Raw genomic sequence first — 19,789 nt, forward strand, 5'->3', positions numbered from 1 at the left:
TACGATGGTATCCTCATTCTGACATCCAACCGTATCGGGACATTCGATGGCGCATTCAAAACTCGGTTCCAGTTAGCGGTTCATTATCCTGCATTGGACGCCAAAGGACGATACGAAATTTGGTTGAATTTTATTAATGGCCTCACCAAAACAGAGCTGAATGTTGACATTGACGATCTGAAGAGCAGGCTGGATACCTTGGCCAATGTTAAACTGAATGGATGGCAGATCCGAAATACGGTTCGGACGGCATTGCAACTTTCCCAATTCAGGGGCGAGAATCTCACATATCAGCATTTTGATCGGGTGATCCAAGTAGAAGATGAGTTTGAAAGACATATTGAGGCCACTCGTGGTTATGGTGAAGAGGACTGGGTTCGGCATCAAGGCACTCGATTGGAGTAAGAGGATTTAGTCAAATCCATCAAGGCAGTTCGAGCTAGGGCATTTAGATGATTGGTTTGAATTGGGGTAACCTCTCCAATAATTTCAAGCGGCTTACAATAGAAAATGAAAAACATTCGACAGCCATACTATAGTGATAGTTTCCTAGCGCCTATCACTCGATCCTATAGTCGACTTTCAGAGGAACTTAGACGGCTCTAGGTTGTAATCTAGCTACCCAAATCTTCTTCAGCTAGGGTATGAGCCCTATTAGATTAGGATTTTGTATATTTCAATCAAGAAAAAGAATTCGCGATATAGAAGTTCTCACTATGTCCTTACCGTTCCCGAACTCAGAGTTTTGGTCCCCAATTTCCAGCCACAGCAGCCCATTCTCATCATATTCACCGTTCAAATTTGGGCAGTCCAAAAGAAGAGTCAAAGATTTTACTAGTCGTCGTGATAGAAATAAGTGAATTAAATGTAATAATAATACTTTCCTGCGCATCGATGGACTTTGGGAGTGAACAAAAGCGGGGAGTACATTAAAACGGAATTGAAAGCCAAGAACTAGCATAGGAAATCAGGTACGTAGAGATGCGATTCAGACGAATAAAATGAAGGGATTCAGACCGAATAAGAGAGCATTCAATATTCAACACTCTCTCGTCGAGCTCGATGGATATCCCTGCTAGGGACATCCGCTAAACTCAGAATACCGGTCGTATTATGAGATCCCACAAATACAATAATAGACTGCAATCTCTAAATACGAGAAAGGATGGATGGAAGAAGTTTCGTCATTCTAACAATGTGCTATTCGTCCAATGGCGTATCAACGTAAAGTATGTATGTAGAGGAACACGGGTGTGGTCAATGTACGCCCTAGAAGACATACAGTTCCATCTAACAATAAGTAACGAATGAGAATATACACTCCTTGACCGCATGCCCCTGCAGGGCACACCACGAACATGACAAAACGCAGACCGTATAAACAAACAAAAACGCCAACCCTCATCTTTTCTTTTCTCATATATGCAGCTCACGCCGGCACTCATGCAAGAACAAACATCAATACTCGTAGAGTATATCCTGCCACCTCAATTCAAGCCCAAACCCAAGTCAAAGGCAAGAGTTACGCCGTCAAGGCAAAACTGAATCCCATCAAGCCCATACCCGCAACGGCGAATCCAATGCCCATGTTACGGTGATGTGTCAGACCCAAACCCTCGCTGAAAAGCTGCAGCGCAACGGATGTCATCACGCCGGCAGTCATGGCGAACATGCCACCGTATACACCCCACGATGGACCCGTAGAGTCGTGGCCCGTGTGCCCGGAGCCCCAGATCCAGAGTGCTGCGATGCCGGCGCCGGCAGGTTGACTGATTCCGCCTAGGAGGCTGGACCAGAACATGGCCTTCCAGCGGGAGTTTAGGGCAAGGTACAACGGTAGTGCCATAGCGAAGCCCTCGACGATGTTGTGGATGAAGAGGGCTAGGAAGACCGTCAGACCGAGAGTCGGACTGGCGTGGTTCGTAGCGTAGGTGATGAAGCCTTCTGGGAGTTTGTGTAGAGCGATCGCGAGGGAAGTTTGCAGGCCAATTGAGAGGAAGGCGTTTTGTGGTACATGGTGGTGGTGAGTAGGATCCGAACCTGATCTCGATGGGGCGGGTGGGCCTCCATTGTGATGATGTTTGTGATGATGAGATTCATGGTCATGATGGTGATTTTCATGGTGAATAATACTAGAATGATTCGTATGTTCAGAAGAGACGTTCTGTGTACGTGAAGAAGAGGAAGAAGTCGAGATCGAATGATTGACATCTTCCGAGATCGTCTCAAAGTAACCCGTATCTGTAGCCGTCTCGACAGAGTCTATACTCGGTTCCTGTTCACGTCGATCCGAGTCCAGCTGCACCTCAATACTTTGAGGCTGTGGCGCTAGCTCGGGCCGAATGATTTCATCCGCACTCATGGTCGGTGGCGGGGATATAGTCGGGGCAAGGACTTTGGTGCATTCACGTCCGCAGGTCTGAGAGAAGCCGTAGCAAGGACCATTCTCATCGCAGAGAGGTTTAACACCGCCCATGAGAGAGCTGATGCGCCGGGAGATGGCCGCTCGTAGAGATTCCCGCCGCCTTGGACTCGATGAGTAGTCTGTCCCCTGGGTCACTTGAGACGTAGACTTCGACGACTGCTGGCCCGAGGGTCGCAAGAGAGGCGTTCGCTCCGTGCTACCATTGGTATGTCGGTTCTCTAGGCGATCATTGCAATCCTGCATCTGCTCGCCACGCTCGGGATCTTCGCCCGGACCATCATGAGTATGGGCGCAGTCCACGACGTGCGATGGGATGAAGCGATGGAGAAAGCCGGATGCGACGCGAATGACAACCACACCGGCGATGAACAAAGCTGTCAAGATATAGGCCGAGACGGAAGGAGAAAACCCGGCGCGGGTCAAGTAGTCTTTAGAGTTTGGCAGCATGCTGTACAGAGAAGTAAAAAGCTGTTTGAGGGTTAGAGTGGTGGGGAATTGGACAGTACGAGGATTTAAAGACGAGTACTCACCATAACACCAGCACTCAGACACAGAGACGCCGACAGGAAGTTATTACTGTTGGCGATCTGGAACCTCCTGTCATGGGTGACCCGGCGCAAGACAATGTCCGCGCAAATGACGGCCGACCCGAGGACACAGGCTGAAAAGAAGGGTCAAGTCAGTGAAATTCATACTTGAAGCATTCCTAGAGCATGGTAGTACTCACCCACGCCGGAGACGGCGCTCATCACCCATCCCCGCAAGTCGTTGGCAGCCATGGCGAGTGGGAGGTGGCAGAGAACGGGAAACTCCCGCAGTGATGTCAGTGACGTTCAAAAAGAAACTCGGCAGTTGGCGGTCAGCGTCGAGTCTCGCCTGTTGCTTCTTTTTTCTTTACCAACGACAATTCTGTTTAATCGTCCCCGATGAATGAAGATGAAAAGGATGAGCCATGATGGGGAGGGAGATGCTGCCACTCTTAGCACTCGACCTGCAGGCGCCTATGCTGGGCATTCCTTCTTGCACCCAAGGTCCTCATTGTTCTTCCCATACTCCGCTCTCTCCGCAGCCCTAAAATGCGGGCAGCGGCATGAGTCGGGGATCAGAACGTCTGAGATTAACAGCTTAAACATCAAAGTTGGGAGAGATGAAACTATCTTATTAACTATAAGATTGAACGGCACGCTAACAACTTCATACCTGGCTCAATTATGCTTAGCCCGCCCGTTCTGGCATTCGAGATCTCGAGGTCCTCAGCAGCCGGACCCTCTGATCTGCAGTTCGGACTGACCAGTCAGAGGCAGACTATTGACCTACGTATCTTACTCTCCCCAATGACCAATAACTGACTCATTATCATGCACATTCCTGTCTACTGATCATCTCACGAGTATATCTCCATTGCTGGCCATGTGACTCGTTGATTGGCTCGTGACTTTTCCACTTGACTACGGCCATCGGACACCTGATTATGTAACACATACAGCATGGTCACCGCCCTGGTCACCGCCAACATATCTCCCATACTATATCCAACTTTTGACCGGTCTTAAACAGGGCTGACTGATCCTGGGCAAAGTGGCCGCTATCCTTCTTTTTCTCGTGATTCGCGCGCGCCAACAGAAAAAAAAGGTCCCGAGGACAACACTCGCGACATTCGCTCGCACTTCCTCCAACCTCCTCTCAAATCCCTCCATCCCTCCCAAATCTCACCAGGGATTCTATACAAACCATGTCGAAAGCAACTCTGGCCGTCATCGCGGCCGCCAGTGCAGCCACCGGCGCTGGCGTAACTGCCCTCCTCTACTCCTCGAAGCCATCCCAATCCCAATCCCAACAGCACCAACCCCAGCACCAAGCCCCCCCTCCCCCTCAATCGCGGGCACCGTCAAAGTCCCCACGACAATCCCAACACCACCCCTTGCCGCAAAAACCCCCACCGGCCCCGTCAACCCAGCCGGCGTCCTGCAATACGGTTTCCCCGGTCCCATCGCCGACGAACTCTCCACGCTGCCCCTGCACGGCGCCTACGACCGTCGCACCCGCAACCCATCCTGGGTCGCCGAGCACATCACCCCGCAATCGCTGTCCCAGAACAACGCAGACCGCAAGCACAGCACCTTCGCAGAGGATACTTCCATCCCGGCCCTGTTCCGCGCCAAACTGGCCGATTACTTCCGCTCCGGCTATGACCGCGGCCACCAGGTACCCGCCGCAGACGCGAAGTGGTCGCAGGGCGCTATGGACGATACCTTCTACCTGAGCAATATGTGTCCGCAGGTCGGCGAGGGATTCAACCGCGACTATTGGGCGCATTTCGAGGACTTTTGCCGCAAGCTTGCGTCGCGGTATCCCTCCGTTCGCGTCGTGACGGGGCCCTTGTATCTGCCCCATCGCGATCCCGATGGCAAGTGGCGTGTGAACTACGAGGTTATCGGGAACCCGCCTAACGTTGCGGTGCCGACGCACTTTTATAAGGTGATTTATGCGGAGTATGGTACCGATTCGCCGACTAGCAAGGTTGCCCTTGGTGCGTTTGTGTTGCCGAATGCGCGCATCCCGAATGAGAAGAGTCTTTCGGACTTTGAGGTTCCTCTCGAGGCGGTTGAGAGGGCGTCGGGCTTGGAGTTTGCGGCCAAGTTGGATCCTAGTCGTCGCCGTCGGTTGTGTCAGGAGATTAAGTGTGAAATTGTTGTGCGGGAGTTCAACAATGCTAAGAAGCGCAATTAGATGCGGGAGTTAGGTTGTTGGGGTTTGGATGGAGTGTGAGATATCGAGATGGCTGTTTGAGGCCCGAGTGGCCCCTTGTATATTTAGGACATTGTTCGTGCATGGTTTCGGGCGTTTCTTGTCTCCTATCGCGGGGAGTGATATCAATCGGTATATTTTACATTAACCTTGCAATTGAAGGCTTTTGTCTACCACTTGTATTCTCTTCGTTTCCCCATTAAGTGGGCCTGTCCAGGTACTCCTCCTCTCAGCACTGGAATGCAACACCACTCTTAGTAACAACATTCCCTCCACCTCCCGCAAATCCCGTACCCTCCGAGCTAATCTCCACCAGCCCAGGCAGAATAGCATCCTTCTCCTTCTTCTTAGACTTCTTCTTCGTCCCCGCATCCCCATTGGACCCATTAGGCGTGATATCCGTTTCGCAAACGTAACACAGCACCAGTCCATGAAGCGCCGCAGTCTTCGCCTGTTCTTCCTTGGAGGCATGGGGATCTGGAACGTCGTGTGGAGTCATAAACTTTGTAACGCATGGTGAGCAGATCACATGTCCACAGGGTTTCGTCACTAGAGTTGATGGTCAGTAAAAAGTCAACGCCAACGTGGGCATGTCAATGCGCTAGTAAGTGTCAGGCACATACGCATAGCTTTCAACCCATTGCTAAGATTCTTCTTGCAGCTAGGACACACGCGCGAGACCGTCCCGTCCGAGTCCTTCTCTTCGGTAAAGTGTACATCGACCAGCGACTTGAGAGAGTAGCTATGCGTGTGCGTCTCATTCGAGCCGGGACACATGGGCGTTAATTTGACGGCCTTGTTAGCCGTGATTTCATCGTGATCCGTCGACGGCGTGAGAGATGGGACCCAGAAAGATGGGAGTGCTGATTTACTCGAGTCCTGCGTGCACAGGTTAACAACCTTGAAACATTATCCTCGCGGACACTTGAAAAGTCCAGCCTGGACAGCGGAGAGTGCCATTTCCATACTTTCTCCTTTTTAATCCCCTTCTTCAACCTCTCCTGCTCCTCCCTCGCAACCTGCGCCATATCCAACTCGAAAACCTTCCTCCTCTTCCCATCACCCTCACCATGACCCTCCACCACCTTCCCCTCCACCTCTTCACCTTCCACCTTCCTCTTCTTCCCCCCCCTCAAGCCCCATACTAACCAACTCAAAATCCCTCAAATCCCTAACCCGCGCCTCCTCCCCCCTCCTCTCCTCCCCCTCCCTAATCCTACTCCGAGCCTCCTCCCTCTCCCTCTCCAACCTCTTAATCTCCTGCCTCTGCGCAAGCAGATCGCTAATCGCGCACTCACGGCAAAACAGATCCCCGTTCGTGGCGCACGCGACGACCGGCGCGCGCGCGGGTTGGAGGCAGAGGCGACATGAGGCGAAGGGCAGGAAGGAGTCGCGGCTTATGTGGCTGCGTTTGGAGCCCCAGGTTGAGCGGAGGAGGGTGCGTTCGTAGGATGTGAAGTGCGGGAGGGAGGTGTTGCGTTTTGAATGTGCCATTTTTGACAATGGTGGACGGGGTGTGAATGGGGGTGGGGAAATCGGGGAGGGAGAGCTGTTGGGGTTGGAGTATGAAGTAATTGTGGTGTTTTTGGGTGGCAGTATTTCTTTTTTATTCACCGCTGGGAGCACCGCCTTTATACAGACATAGGAGTAGAAGTGATGTAACACTAGTTTCATGTATGAGATATTCAATGATAAATGCTTTTGTCTAACATAGCTTAACCCCGTTATCCTCACCCATAAGAAAAACCGAGGGAAACGAGTGTTACGTTACATCCATTCCATTGCAAGTAAACCAGACCAGATTCCTGCAGATTGAAAGGTTTCAAGAAAAGGGTGTCCAAAAAGAGAGAAGACACGAACATCACCCCAATATGCAATCCATCCAAGACCCAGAACCCAAACCGAAATCAGACCCCCAGCAGGTAGAAAAAAAGAAAGAAACATGGACTAGAGTGGACCGACAAAGACGCAGTGGAATGCAGGTACGAGCCGAGCTGGATGCACGGGTTCAATGCTGTTGTTATGCAATTGCAGTGCAGAATGGAGACAAAGTCCGAGGATGAAATAAGGGAACATGATGAAAGGAAGAAAGAACCACTTGTGCAAGATAAGAATTGAAATTGAATCGGGGTATAATAGTCGTAATGTAAACAACAGGAGCAGATCCAGGGAAAGGAAATTGAGTAGAGCTATACAGTGATGCAGAGGCGGTGGAGAGAGAGAGAGAGAGAGAGAGAGAGAGAGAAGAGAGAGAGAGAGAGAGAGAGAGAGAGAGAGAGAGAGAGAGAGAGAGAGAAAGAGAACGGGAGGATAGGTGAATAGGTTGAAGAATTGTCAGGAGGTAGGCTCATGCACCGACAGCTTGTTGTCGGAGATTCTCAGAGGACGGGGTATCGACCACTCGTTCATTGAGGGAGGTAGACGACGGTGATGTGGTTTCTCCAGGTGCAGTCAGGTGGTTGCCATAGATGACAGACCCGGTCCCAGTGCCAGAGGTTGATGGGAGTTTGTTCTCCAGCTCTGGTGCAGGTTGGTCGGGTGCGAGGGGTTGTTCCAGCTCTTGGCCGGGGGCCTGCGATACCGGACGCTTAGGAGAGTCTGGGGTAAACGTCTCCTGGGCATCCTTAAAGAAATCGATCGTTTCATCATCGCTGCGCAGGCTGAGTCCCGTAGTCGTGCTGACACTCATGTATGAGTGACGATGGTCAGCCGGCAGATTATCCGAAGTCACCGATTCCCCACTGCCGGCAATGACGGGATCCGAAGCGCGTGGCTCTTCATGAGGAGTAGGCTTGCGCAGTTTAAGACGCTCTTCTGGAGGCATGTTCTGCCACTCTGAGCCAAAGGTAATGATGGAAGCTTTCTTGCCATGCACGGTGAAGCTGGGTGTCTTGCGGGCAAGTCCACTGCTCTCACTTCCATCGTCCTCGGGACCATTCAGGCTCGATACGGAATCCCGATTCTTCTTATGGCGCGAGTGATGTCGGTGAACATGGTGTGGCTCGCGAAGAGTTCGGTGAAGGCTGCGGCGGACACGGCTGGGCCTGTTGTTGTCACTCTGAGAGACTTCGGAAGACTCCTCGGGCTTGCTCTCCGATTCATCTTCCGGTACGGTAGCTGAAGGCTTGCGTGGCGGGGGCGAGCCACCGAGGTCAAGTAGACCAGTCTCTCTTAGCAGACGCTCTTCACTATCATCGTAGCTAACGGGGGAAGTAATTTTGGAGGCCCGAGATCCGAGACTGGCACCATCGAACTTGCTCCCACGGCTGAGTACCGAGGCTTCCCGTTCGAGGTGCGAGGCACTGTCAGACCGGCCTTCGGACACGATGGCAATGGAGAGGGGCCGCCCAACTCGACCAACGTCGGATGAGGTGGTGGAAGTTTGAATACTGGGTCGTCGCATCTCCTCGTCCGAGGGCTCACTCAGAAAACCGGTATCAATGCAAGGTTTCTCGACGGGGGTCGACACGGCAGGTTCTTCAGGGATATCGTGGCTCGATGTCGCGTGCCCAATGCTGGGTGCACCGCGAATGCTGGGTTCAGAGGCGATAGATGGCCCAGAAACGGAAGCCACCCGGGCAGGTTCAGTCACGGTTGATACCGTTGGTCCGGCCACAGACCCTGTCCGCTCATCCGTCGCGGTCTCCTCCTCCCCGAGATCCCGAAGAAGAACTTCACGGTAGCACTTGTTGCGCCAGATGTCCTGCCGAACCCACTTGAGCTTTGCAGCCATACGGGCTGCTGCCATGATGACATTCTCACGAGCGCGGGGAGTGACGGGGGTCAATACTTGCAGATGCCGAGCGTTTCGCAAAAGATCTTCCAGCTGTTTCTGAGTAACGAACAGCTTCTCGTTGGTGTCACGGATCTTTTGGCTCATCAGTTGTCGACGAGCTGCGACAAACTCGGCCACGATATCATTGTCAATGCTAGGCGATTCGGGTTCTCTATCCCCTGACCGGTTTGAGCCGAGCGACGAGACAGATCCTACACGCTGGCTCCTGCGGTACCGTTGGCCCTCGTAATTTGTAGCGATCATACCCTTAGTACGAACACCCGTGGTACGGAAGGCGGCTGCGTAATTGAGCTTGGCAATCCAGTCATTCATCTCAGGCTCGGAGGTTGCTAAGAAGACTTCTTCCAAGGCATTGGGCCGAACGAACGAGAAAGCGTGCTTGTGCTTCTTGTAGCTGTCGTCGAGCAGGGCTACGGCATCGTTCGTAGACATGATACCATCCGGTTTGAATTCAGCCAGAGGAGGCCGGAAAACAAGAGTGCCTTTGCGACCATTCCTCACGTACGCATCGTGTTGAGCCATCAACGTCCGCACCCAAGTCACGTTTCGGAAGAAGTAAAGTTGGGAGAATGTCAAAACCGCGCCCCATTCGGCCCAGGGCGATCGTGCTCGCTTCTTCTTAGGATCCTTCCGCCAGAGCAACCCAACCTTGGCCACCTTGATATCCACCAGACCCGGGTGTGAGTCAGCTGGATTATCAAGGCTTGCCTGCATGAACGCATCGGGCCTCGAGCGGAGAGAAATGATCTGCAAGATGCCAGACTTGGTAAAAGCTTGGTGAAGATCGTCCATATCAGGCGTACCGCTGGTTCCGACATGGTTGTAAGTGTCTTCGAGATCCATCACATCCTTCAGACTGGGTTTCAGGGTTCCGAGCTTGTTATCCATGATGAGTGTGTATGGATCTACAGGTTCCCTCGCCATCAGTGGCAAATGGTCAGAACTGGTGCTTTTGAACAATGCTCGCCGGGGTTTCGCAAGATGACGATCGCGAAGGTTTGCATCCTCAACGTGGATAAAGGGGGTGTATGAGATATTCTCGTAGAAGCATTCGAGGATATCCTCTGCAATACCCTCTCCTCGGCAATTCTTGACATAATCAGGTTTCTGCATCTTACGCTTGTTGTTCTTGTTGAAAACGTCGGTGTGCAAAATGAGAATGGAGAATGCGATGAAGTAAGCTTGATCGGTTGAAGCAAAGATCCCGGGGTTGCATTCGTGATAGCGGTCCGCAAACGCTTGCAGGAATCGATCAATCTGCTGAGTTTCCTTGGGCAATTCCACCTCCATCAAAAGCTTCCGAATAGCCATGTCGATTGGATCGCCAAAGTACGAGAATGACCGCATGTACTTTCGCAGTCCAACCTTGTAGAATTCGTCGTCCGACTGAGCCAGAATACCTCCAATCATGCCGCGCGGTAGACTCTCCTCCAGCTTGGTCAGGTATGCGGCTGGCGTCTCTCCTTCTTCGCGGGCAGGGATTGGCGGAAGATCCGCCTTGATAGGGGTCGCTGCTCCACCAATTCCGGGGGAGCCGTTGCGAGGAATCGGCGGCTCGGAGTTCTGTCTCAATCGCTGAGAGATGCTGAAGATGTCGCCGAAGCTCTTTCGGCCACTGGTGGAAGTGGATGTCCGTCCAGACGATGCCAAATACGGAACTGGCGATGTTTCATCCACGTTGTTCTCAGCAAGCGAACCCATTGTGGAGGACCTGCCGCGGCCCTTGTGGGAGGGATTTGATCGAATGGACCGAGCCGAGTTTGTCGAGTTATTCCGGAGAAGTGGTGGTGCGCTGGGACCAGCCAGGCCAACCGATGACCGTTGTGGAGACGGGAGTGGTGAAATCTGATCATGATCTGAGGTATCGGATTTCGCTGTTTCGGCCGGGGGGAAATTGTTGGATGTTGGTGGGAGCTTCGGAGGTAGTGGGAACAAGGGGCTACGGTGTCGCTTCAATCGGGGCATGCGGAATCGCTTGTTGGCCGAGCCTTGGCCATCGCGAGGGGAGTTTGTTCGGAAGGTCTGGTCTCCATAGCTCTGATCTGACCGGGAGGATTCTGAGAAGCGCGTATCCGTGGCTGACACTGACGATTGCTGGGAGTCGTTGAACGTCTGATCTCGACCTCCGCTTCGTATGGACGTGGTAGAGAGTCTCCCTGGCTCCTCCGGGGCTGATGTCTGATAGGTCGAGAGACTCGAGTCAGCGATATGGGAGTCGGTCGATCCCTGATGCTTTCGTTCCGATTTGCGCGAATAGTCTCCTGAACTTCGGGATAGTTCATCCATAGAGTGCTTGCGAGAGGACGGACGAAGTCTGAGCTTATGCCGCTGTTTAACAGGCTGGTCGAGTTCGTGGCTAGTCGGGGCGGTGGTGATGATCTTGGGAGCTTCAGAGTATGTCAGCAATCAGGCCCTCAATTACACCACTTTCTCCTGTATCCTTCTGCGATCGCAAGCCTAAGTCGCTACCAGCGGTCCAGCATGTAGAAACTCGTCGTGAACATGTCGAGCGACAGGGGAGGTGTTGTACTTACGCGGGAGCGAAGGCACCGGGGGAGCATCCTCTGCCTTTGCATAAGACTTGGAAAGCTGTGGATCCGAGGCGTGACGCAGTCTCATGAAGCTGAATCGATTCCTCCTCAAGCTAGGGGTATCCCCTGTCGAGGGGCCTGCAGCGAAATCCGCCCGCGCGACCCCAGCTTCTGGCCCCCTCTCACCGGGGACTTGCAATCGTGGCGCCGTCCCATCGCCGTCCGCATTAATATCCCGTGAATCAACCAGGTCCGAGAAACGAGGGGTCGATTCGGAGTATCTAGGTTCGTTGATGGGGGCCAAGGGACGTGGAAGGTGTTCGCTGCGACGAGCCTGGGGTTGGGATTCAATGGTACTTTGGCGCTTGGAGCTCCCATCGGCAACGAGTCGCAGGCCTTTCCAATGCATGGCTGCGAAAAACCGAGGTGTTCCGACCCATGCGTGGCCCGTTTGAGAAAGCCCAGCTGGTAGAACGTAGAAGGTTGGTTGAAAAAACGAGGGGGATAAGATTGTCGAGGGATGGACGAACTCAGAGCATGGCGACGTGGAGTGTTCCAGAACGCGGGAATCGGAGGTGGAGTGAGCCCGTCGTCAGCTCGAGAAAAAAAAAAGGGGAACGCGGGAAAGTTGGGAAAAAGGGAGGGGCGGTGCTTGGGGAACTCCGCAAAGTTTTTGAAGAATTACGGATCTTGTAAGCACCTGCACGCCACGATCGTACTGGGATCGGAGTGGATTTGGTTCTGGAGGAGAATATCGAGTCCGATTTGACGTGGAGGAGGGATTATTTGGAGAGGAGGAGGGGGAGGGGTTTAAGGCAGACGAGTTTCGGGGTAGTAGGCGCCCTGAGCGCGGCTATAAGAGAACCGGTTTATTAGACGAGATACTAGGAGAGTTGGTACTATATTACTAGGACAATTGGTACTTTGTAGAGAAATAGAACATGTCGATATACTATAATTCATGTGGATCGATGCTATTGATAGCATCTTGGATCGTCCACTTCTGCGACACTTCTCCATACTAGTACTACTATTCCTCGAATATAATAATAGTACAAAATAACCCACTAGGATCATAGTACAATTACGACAACTCAAGTTTGAGTTAATTCGAGACTCGATGGAGCAAAGACGACTCTAAACATTCTAGACTGCGGCGTGGCCGGAGGAGTGGGGATCTTCTGCCGATATTCTGCGGTCTAGACTGAAGAGTGCGATAATTATAGAATGTTCGATATACTCAATGTTAAACAATGGCGGTGTTTGTTCCATGTTCACCTATAAATCAATCTCGAGTCAATAATGCAATGCATACGAAGTATACACTTTCAATTGAACTACACCAGTCCGGCCCTTCCGGGTCTACACTTAATTGGTTTAAGGTGATGCTTCTAGAACACTTCCAAGCCGAACATGTTCGCGCAGAAGGTACCCAAGTATACTAAGTATACTAGAAGGTAGTAGCAACTTGCCAGATCTTAGGTTAAATTACAGGTTAGAAGAACGTAGTTTCTAACTCTATAAAGACATTCTATGCCATGGAATTATGGATATACCTAATCACTAATTGAACTGTCTCGGTCATCCTGATCATCTATATATATATCCGTGCACCACTCTCTGTAAACCAATTCCCTCGGATACCTTATCGTCTAGATCTTTTTGCTTCTTTAAAGTTTATCTGATACATCCCAGGCAACATGCTTTACCATTTACTATCCTAAACTTCTAGCTCTATCAACTTTCAGGTTCGCCCCATTCTCTCCTTGGCCACTGACGTATTGCCTACAAACCCTATTCGTACTCATGCCTTTAGCCACTCTCCACCAAGCCCCTCCCGTTATTCGCCTGCCTAAGAGCTAACAGCTCACAGCTCATGAACTTCAATTCTCTATTATTTTGTCAGAACTTCCAAACAGTCGGTATACTTTTCTACATTGTCCTATTCATCCTACTATGACCTATACACTTGCTCCGACTGGTGTCAATCAACCATTAGCTTATCGTTCCCGCCTTCTCCGCACTGTTCCCGGCTGACAGTCTGACACCTCTCCACTCCACTTCGTCCCTCCATTTCTCTTGATCTTTTTTTGTCACCACCCCCCACCCTCGACTGGCATCGCCCTCTACCTCCTCCACGCCACGATGCGTGTCCTTCCCTCCGTTCTGCTCCTCTCGGCCCTCTGCCCACCCATCTTGGCAGTCCCCGCAGGTTCCAGCATTGCTCCCGGTGCTCCGCCGCCACTCCAGCCGATCAACCTTCTCGACCAGCCCTCCGACCCGCGCCGTCCATGGACTCGCCTGCGTGACTGGCTGATTGAATCAGTCTGGGGTCTGCCCCGGACGTGTCCCAAGCACACCGGTATTCCCTCCAACGTGCGCGATCGCTATGGCAGCGATGTCGTTGTCCGTTTTCATCTGCGTCATCCCGACGATGCGGAGGCGTTAGCCTCGGCCTCGAGGGTATTGGTGCTTGATGTCTGGGCCATTACCGCGCAATATGTAGATATTCGACTTGCGGAAGATATGGTATGTACAATGGCCCTCGATCGCCTTAACACTTCGTCATTCGTATCCTTAGCCTAACCCTTTGGACTAGATTCCTTCTCTCCTCGACCTGCTGCCCCCTTCCCTCCGCTCAAACCATACCCCCCTCATGGACGACCTTGTCGATATGATCTACAATACTTACCCAAGACACCTGCACCATTCGTCCGATACGGAACCCGATTTCAGATCCGGGAGCAGGCGGACTGCCACCGCACCGGTCGGCGACGTCTTTTTCCTTGACTATCAGCCGCTATCCGTTGTCGTGCAATGGATGCGACTGATGGCATCAATGTTCCCCACACATACCCAATTCACCAGTATCGGACTATCCTACGAGGGACGCGATATTCATGCTCTGCGGGTTGGGACCACACGTTCTGCGTTGGAGCCGACCGGCCCGCGCAAGACTATCGTCGTAGTGGGCGGTTCCCACGCACGAGAGTGGATCAGTACCTCCACGGTTACCTACGTCGCATACAGCCTCATCACCCAGTATGGCCATTCAGCCGAGGTGACACGTCTCCTGCATGAGTATGAATGGGTCTTGATCCCAACCCTCAACCCGGATGGCTACGTCTACTCGTGGGAGTCGGATCGTCTCTGGCGCAAGAACCGACAATCTACCGGTCTGCCTTTATGCCGGGGAGTCGACCTCGACCGAGCTTGGGACTTTGAATGGGACGGTGAGTCCACTCGGTCGAACCCTTGCTCTGAAAACTACGCAGGTTCAGAGCCCTTCGAGGCCCTCGAGTCCCACCGGCTGGCCCAGTGGGCGCAGAACGAGACCGATAGCGGCCGCGCCGATATCGTAGGCTTTTTGGATCTTCACTCGTACTCCCAGCAGATCCTGTATCCCTACTCATATAGCTGCGCCTCCGTCCCTCCGACGCTGGAAAGCCTCGAGGAACTGGGCCTCGGTCTGGCCAAGGCCATTCGCCAGTCCACCCACGAATCCTACGATGTGACATCCGCTTGTGAGGGTATCCTGCCAAACGGCGAAGCCGCCAATATCAGCTCTGGAGGCAGTGCCCTCGACTGGTTCTACCACAAGCTGCACGCTACATACTCATTCCAGATCAAGCTGCGAGACCGCGGTAGCTACGGCTTCTTGCTCCCGCCCGAGCATATCGTCCCCACCGGCAAGGAAATTTTCCACGCGGTGTTGACATTCGGTCGATTCGTCTGGGGCGAGAGGATTGTCGAACATGACGATGACGAGATTCCAGCTTTCAAGCCTCCGTTCAATTTCGAACAGAAGCCGTTGTCGAAGAAGTAGATGATTTCATCTACCCCTGTGAAATTTGAGATGATTGATCTGCATGTATTTATGTCGGGCGTTTTGGGGGATCTTTGATAAGGATACTTTTTTTCTGATTTGTACATATTGGGTTTTCTTCTAGGGATGTATGTCGGTTTGATGCGATCTAGGCATTGGATATGACGAGACATGAACCAAAATGTGATTATTTTGAACCATTTCAGAAATCAGTAGATGCGAAATAGAAAATAGGATCATGAATAACCTGTACCAGGCCCCGATATTCCCTATTTAGGTTAGTCTCCAGGCCTGTCCACTCTGTTCATCACGTCCACTACGTCCACTTGATCCACATTGTCCACTGTCCACTCTCGTCAGTGGATACCACGATCATCATTCCAACTAGCATTCAGGCAAAATGATTATATTGAGCCTTGCAGAATCCCTTCGGAGTTCTCGGTTCTCAATAATTTCCGACAACTCATTTCTGAAGTTTAGCTTTAATGTCCACTCCTAGGAACGGGATATCCGAAGCCACCTACCTTTTCTCCACCACTACTACCCCAAACCCCCTCACTCCAAACGCTGAAGCCTGACCTATATATAAGCCATCGGAGGGGAATATATTCATGAAATTTCTCTGACTCCTTAACATCATAAATAACAAATCACGCCATGTCCACAGTATACAGAAACCCCATCATTCCTGGATTCGCACCAGACCCATCCATCGTCTTCGTCAAGGACACTTATTTCATTGTCAACTCCTCATTTCATATCTTCCCCGGCCTTCCAATCTATGCCTCAAGGGACCTCATTTCTTGGACACATATTGGTGCGTTTGCTTGAGCAGTACACCCAACTCCAATGGCCAACCATTGCTAATGCCCAGAAAGGAAATGCAATCAACAAGACAAGTCAACTTGACCTATCCAACGCGACGACAGATGCATTCCCAATTGGTCCCAACAAGAACCTCGTTGCTACACTCGGTCTCTTCGCGCCGACTATTCGGTGGCATAACGACGTATTCTACATAATATGCACGAACGCCTCGCGCAAAGAGGGTGGAGATCTTCGCACCGACAATTTCATCATTACATCCACAAACATCTGGGCTAATGAGTGGAGTGACCCGGTCTGGTTTGAGTACGATGGTATCGACCCCAGTTTATTATTCGACGACACTACCGGCAAAGTTTATGTCCAAGCATCATGGAGAGAGGGAGCTTTGGCTGATCGAAACTGTTCAATCCGGCAATTCGAGATCGACATCACGTCTGGGAAGAGACTTTCTGAAATCAGGGTTATCTGGAAGGGTGCTGAGACTAGCAACGATGGGAAAAGTGATATCGAGGGACCACATATGTACCAGAAAGATGGATTTTATTACCTTCTAGCTGCGGATGGTGGGACCTTTGAGAATCACCAGGTTGTCATGGCGCGTTCTAGAGATGTCTGGGGTCCTTTTGAGGTTTATGAGAATAATCCAGTGCTTACCGCGTCAGGCACGGATGAGTATGTCCAGAATGTTGGGCATGCTGATTTGTTTCAGGATGGCTCTGGGGCTTGGTGGGCTGTCGCTTTAGGGGTGAGGAACGAGACTGGTGGTCGAACACCGATCGGACGAGAGACATTTTTAATCCCTGTGGAATGGCCTACTGGGGAATGGCCGATATTTGGTCGGGCTAAGATGCAGTTTGAGCGGTGCGGCCTCCCCGAGAAGGAGCCTATTCCCACGCCCATAGAGCGAGTTGATGATGTCTACATCCGAGATGCGAACCTGGACCACTACAAGTTTTCGGATGATGGCAGCGTGGTTGCACTGAATCCATCTATGCGAGACCTAACAGCAACACATGGAACAACAACTTTCGTCGGAAAACGGCAAAGATCCTCTTGCTGCACCGCAACCGCAGCTCTCCACGTCCCTACTAGTCCAAATACGAGGGCTGGATTGATGCTTTACAAGGAAGATGTTCGCCACGTCGATATCTGCTACGATAGCAACACAGGGAAAGTCACGCTAGAGGCATGCTTCAAATTGAAAGGAGAACCAAAGGTGATCTCAGAAATTGCGATAACGAGTCAAAAGGTCCACATGCGGATTTCTGCGACTACTTTGGCGTATGAGTTTTCCATTCGAATGGAGGATGAGACAGGATGGGTTTTACTTGGATCTGTTGATGCACTGGAAATGACGGCGTGTGATTTTAATGGGACTTTGTTTGGGATCTTTGCGAACACGACAAGTCATGCCGTAAGTGATAGTGTTGTGCAGCTAGAAGGGGTTTCTGTATCTTAAATCGTACTTTCTCCAATAAATACATTGTAATCCTGGGAGGTGAAGCTTCATGCGAGTCAAGTCCAAAGTTCTAAGGTGATGAGGTGGATGGAAAGTCGTCTTGTAATTATCTACGTCGCCCTATCTAAACTAGGTAACTACGTGCTGCGTGTTAAGCCAGATTTGGTAACCTAATTCTGCGGGAGTCCAGACTCGGGTTCGGATTTTCCGATCTAGCGGACCATAAGGATCTCCAGAAGTCGTGTAAAGATCCCGCTAGATTTGTAAGGTGGACATTGTGATGCTGAAGTGGACAGCCGGGTGGACACTGTATCCACTACATATCTACCCCAGAAATTCCCGGTCGAAATTGTAAAGAAAAGCAATACTTGCTCATTATGTTGAACGGTTAAAGCGAGTATTTAGCCGGTAATTACATGTCTCGAATCACAGCTTTCGTGGAAATGTTTAGAAAATTCAAGTTCTTAATGTATGACACGCGTGTGGCTGACATTGGTCAGTAAACCACATGCGAATCTCAACTTCGAAGATATGCTTTGGCAGACTCTCCCCAAACCGCAGCCCGCTTATAGAAATGGAAACCAGGTGCGTTGCCTCCTCCCAGACCATCTATAGCCTCTGCAAGAGTTTCGCCGAGCCCCTCTTCCTTGATTTCTGAAAGTGGGTATAGCAGTGTTTTGAACGAAAAGAGGAGCGCTCGAGTCTGAGGGAGACGATGGAGGAATTGCCTTTCGACGCGGACTCGGGCCTGGGATGGTTAGACAAAGATCAGAATTAATTGAGGGGAGATCTTACAATATCGAGGTCTAGATCTTCTTTAGTGGTTTCTTCCCCCTCATACCCATGATTCCCAGTTGCCCTGAATAATCGGTCGGTATTTTGAATGGTCCACTGGCAAGCATCAATTAGCTGGTCTGAACCACCCCTCCAGTTTTGTGAACGACATACATTTGCACGCTTAACAAACTTGCCGACTTTGATTCTATCGAAAAATCGGTCCATGCTCTTCTCCAACCTCTCCTTGTATTGAGGAACTGGGGTATGGATATCTCGAAGCTTAAGGTTTAGCTTCTGCGCCGTGTTGAAGCCGTTCGGACAACAGGTTACAAAGCCCTTGAGCTTGACGCTATCGCCGTCCTCCGATGGTAGTAGAAAGAGAAGGTCGTCGTCAATTAGTCCACCCATGGAACGAAGCGTATCTTTCGGATCAGAGTGTGGGAGAATGGGGTATTGCTCGTCTGTGACCAGATTGTGCAGATATTCTTGCTTCCCATCCGTCGCTGGATACAATGTGAACATGGTAGGATATCGAGCTGGCAGATATGTTCCGACAAGCCAAATGTAGAATTCGTCTACGGCTGCCTTGACACCATCTGCAGCACCGAGGACGGTCTCGGTATGCTCTGCCATGATCTTCTTTCGTAGTGTGATGCGCTCGAGATAGTTCTTGTCCATCTCAATCAGCTCGCTGACATTGGCTTCCTGGATGCCTGTAAAAGGACAAGTCAGAAGCGTGTTCCTGTTGGATCGCGATCATCCACGTACTCATGGTCAAGTTGTATTTTGGCTTGAAAGGTCGAATCTTTACTGGCTCTTGAGTCTGCCAGTGAAAATCTGGGAGGGCTTCAACTGGTGGGTAACAATCCGGCTCGACATCTTTGCTCGTAACTGCAGGCGGGAAAATCGAGCGCTGACGTCTTTTCGTTGAAGTGAACAGCAGGATCAAACTTGAAAACACGCTGAAACAGAGTATCGTCGGCCATCCGGGCCATTGTACAAGAGATGCCGTGGTCATAGTTGTCATCGTCATGAAAGAAAGAGTTAATTTGAAGAGAGAAATAAGATCACCGGTAGATTAATTTGTTGCTACTTCAGCGAGAATGCGCTTTTCTTCAAGGAACATGGTAGACTTGGGGATGGTGTCCCCTTAAATATCACGCTCAAGGTCAGGATATATGGAGTGACCGGCCCGAGCTATCAATATCAAATGACTCACGACACATTTAGAAATGCCCATCTTAGCATGATAAGTAAGATATTTGATTGGTGTTAAAAAGCAAAAGCAAGGCGCGGCCACGAATACTCGTTTACCCCGCACAACCTTATCTCTACGTACTCATTTAACCTACCCGATGCGGAAAAGGTCCCACTCGGTGGCACTGATAACCAGCGAAGG

At 51.2% G+C, this 19,789-nt stretch overlaps 7 protein-coding genes across 7 annotated transcripts; 3 read left to right on the forward strand and 4 right to left on the reverse strand.

Annotated features, from left to right (window-relative positions):
* Window positions 1-1,522: 1,522 nt before the first annotated feature.
* N7496_008796 (Zn(2+) transporter ZRT3) lies at window positions 1,523-3,204 on the reverse strand (the record flags this gene model as incomplete). The annotated part of the gene is made up of 3 exons (XM_056701715.1): window positions 1,523-2,893; window positions 2,956-3,086; window positions 3,153-3,204. 3 exons carry the CDS (start codon window positions 3,202-3,204, stop codon window positions 1,523-1,525), a joined length of 1,554 nt encoding a protein of 517 aa, XP_056553778.1.
* Window positions 3,205-4,157: 953 nt separating this feature from the next.
* N7496_008797 (DNA/RNA non-specific endonuclease) lies at window positions 4,158-5,155 on the forward strand (the record flags this gene model as incomplete). Its single annotated transcript, XM_056701716.1, has 2 exons — window positions 4,158-4,194; window positions 4,266-5,155. 2 exons carry the CDS (start codon window positions 4,158-4,160, stop codon window positions 5,153-5,155), a joined length of 927 nt encoding a protein of 308 aa, XP_056553779.1.
* A 247-nt stretch (window positions 5,156-5,402) lies between these two features.
* Window positions 5,403-6,667, reverse strand: N7496_008798 (putative RING finger domain protein; the record flags this gene model as incomplete). Its single annotated transcript, XM_056701717.1, has 4 exons — window positions 5,403-5,722; window positions 5,797-6,073; window positions 6,142-6,317; window positions 6,394-6,667. The coding sequence occupies 4 exons, from the start codon at window positions 6,665-6,667 to the stop codon at window positions 5,403-5,405; spliced, it is 1,047 nt and encodes a 348-aa protein (XP_056553780.1).
* Window positions 6,668-7,520: 853 nt separating this feature from the next.
* On the reverse strand, window positions 7,521-11,909 carry N7496_008799 (Arf family guanine nucleotide exchange factor SYT1; the record flags this gene model as incomplete). Its single annotated transcript, XM_056701718.1, has 2 exons — window positions 7,521-11,356; window positions 11,504-11,909. 2 exons carry the CDS (start codon window positions 11,907-11,909, stop codon window positions 7,521-7,523), a joined length of 4,242 nt encoding a protein of 1,413 aa, XP_056553781.1.
* A 1,736-nt stretch (window positions 11,910-13,645) lies between these two features.
* N7496_008800 (M14 family metallopeptidase) lies at window positions 13,646-15,326 on the forward strand (the record flags this gene model as incomplete). The annotated part of the gene is made up of 2 exons (XM_056701719.1): window positions 13,646-14,029; window positions 14,100-15,326. 2 exons carry the CDS (start codon window positions 13,646-13,648, stop codon window positions 15,324-15,326), a joined length of 1,611 nt encoding a protein of 536 aa, XP_056553782.1.
* A 657-nt stretch (window positions 15,327-15,983) lies between these two features.
* Window positions 15,984-17,613, forward strand: N7496_008801 (glycoside hydrolase family 43 protein; the record flags this gene model as incomplete). Its single annotated transcript, XM_056701720.1, has 2 exons — window positions 15,984-16,143; window positions 16,205-17,613. The coding sequence occupies 2 exons, from the start codon at window positions 15,984-15,986 to the stop codon at window positions 17,611-17,613; spliced, it is 1,569 nt and encodes a 522-aa protein (XP_056553783.1).
* Window positions 17,614-18,130: 517 nt separating this feature from the next.
* Window positions 18,131-19,408, reverse strand: N7496_008802 (heme-dependent oxidative N-demethylase family protein; the record flags this gene model as incomplete). The annotated part of the gene is made up of 3 exons (XM_056701721.1): window positions 18,131-18,361; window positions 18,409-19,103; window positions 19,159-19,408. 3 exons carry the CDS (start codon window positions 19,406-19,408, stop codon window positions 18,131-18,133), a joined length of 1,176 nt encoding a protein of 391 aa, XP_056553784.1.
* Window positions 19,409-19,789: the final 381 nt, after the last annotated feature.

Source organism: Penicillium cataractarum (assembly GCF_028827025.1).
Source record: "Penicillium cataractarum strain IBT 29864 chromosome Unknown utg000007l, whole genome shotgun sequence".
Taxonomy (NCBI): domain Eukaryota; kingdom Fungi; phylum Ascomycota; class Eurotiomycetes; order Eurotiales; family Aspergillaceae; genus Penicillium; species Penicillium cataractarum.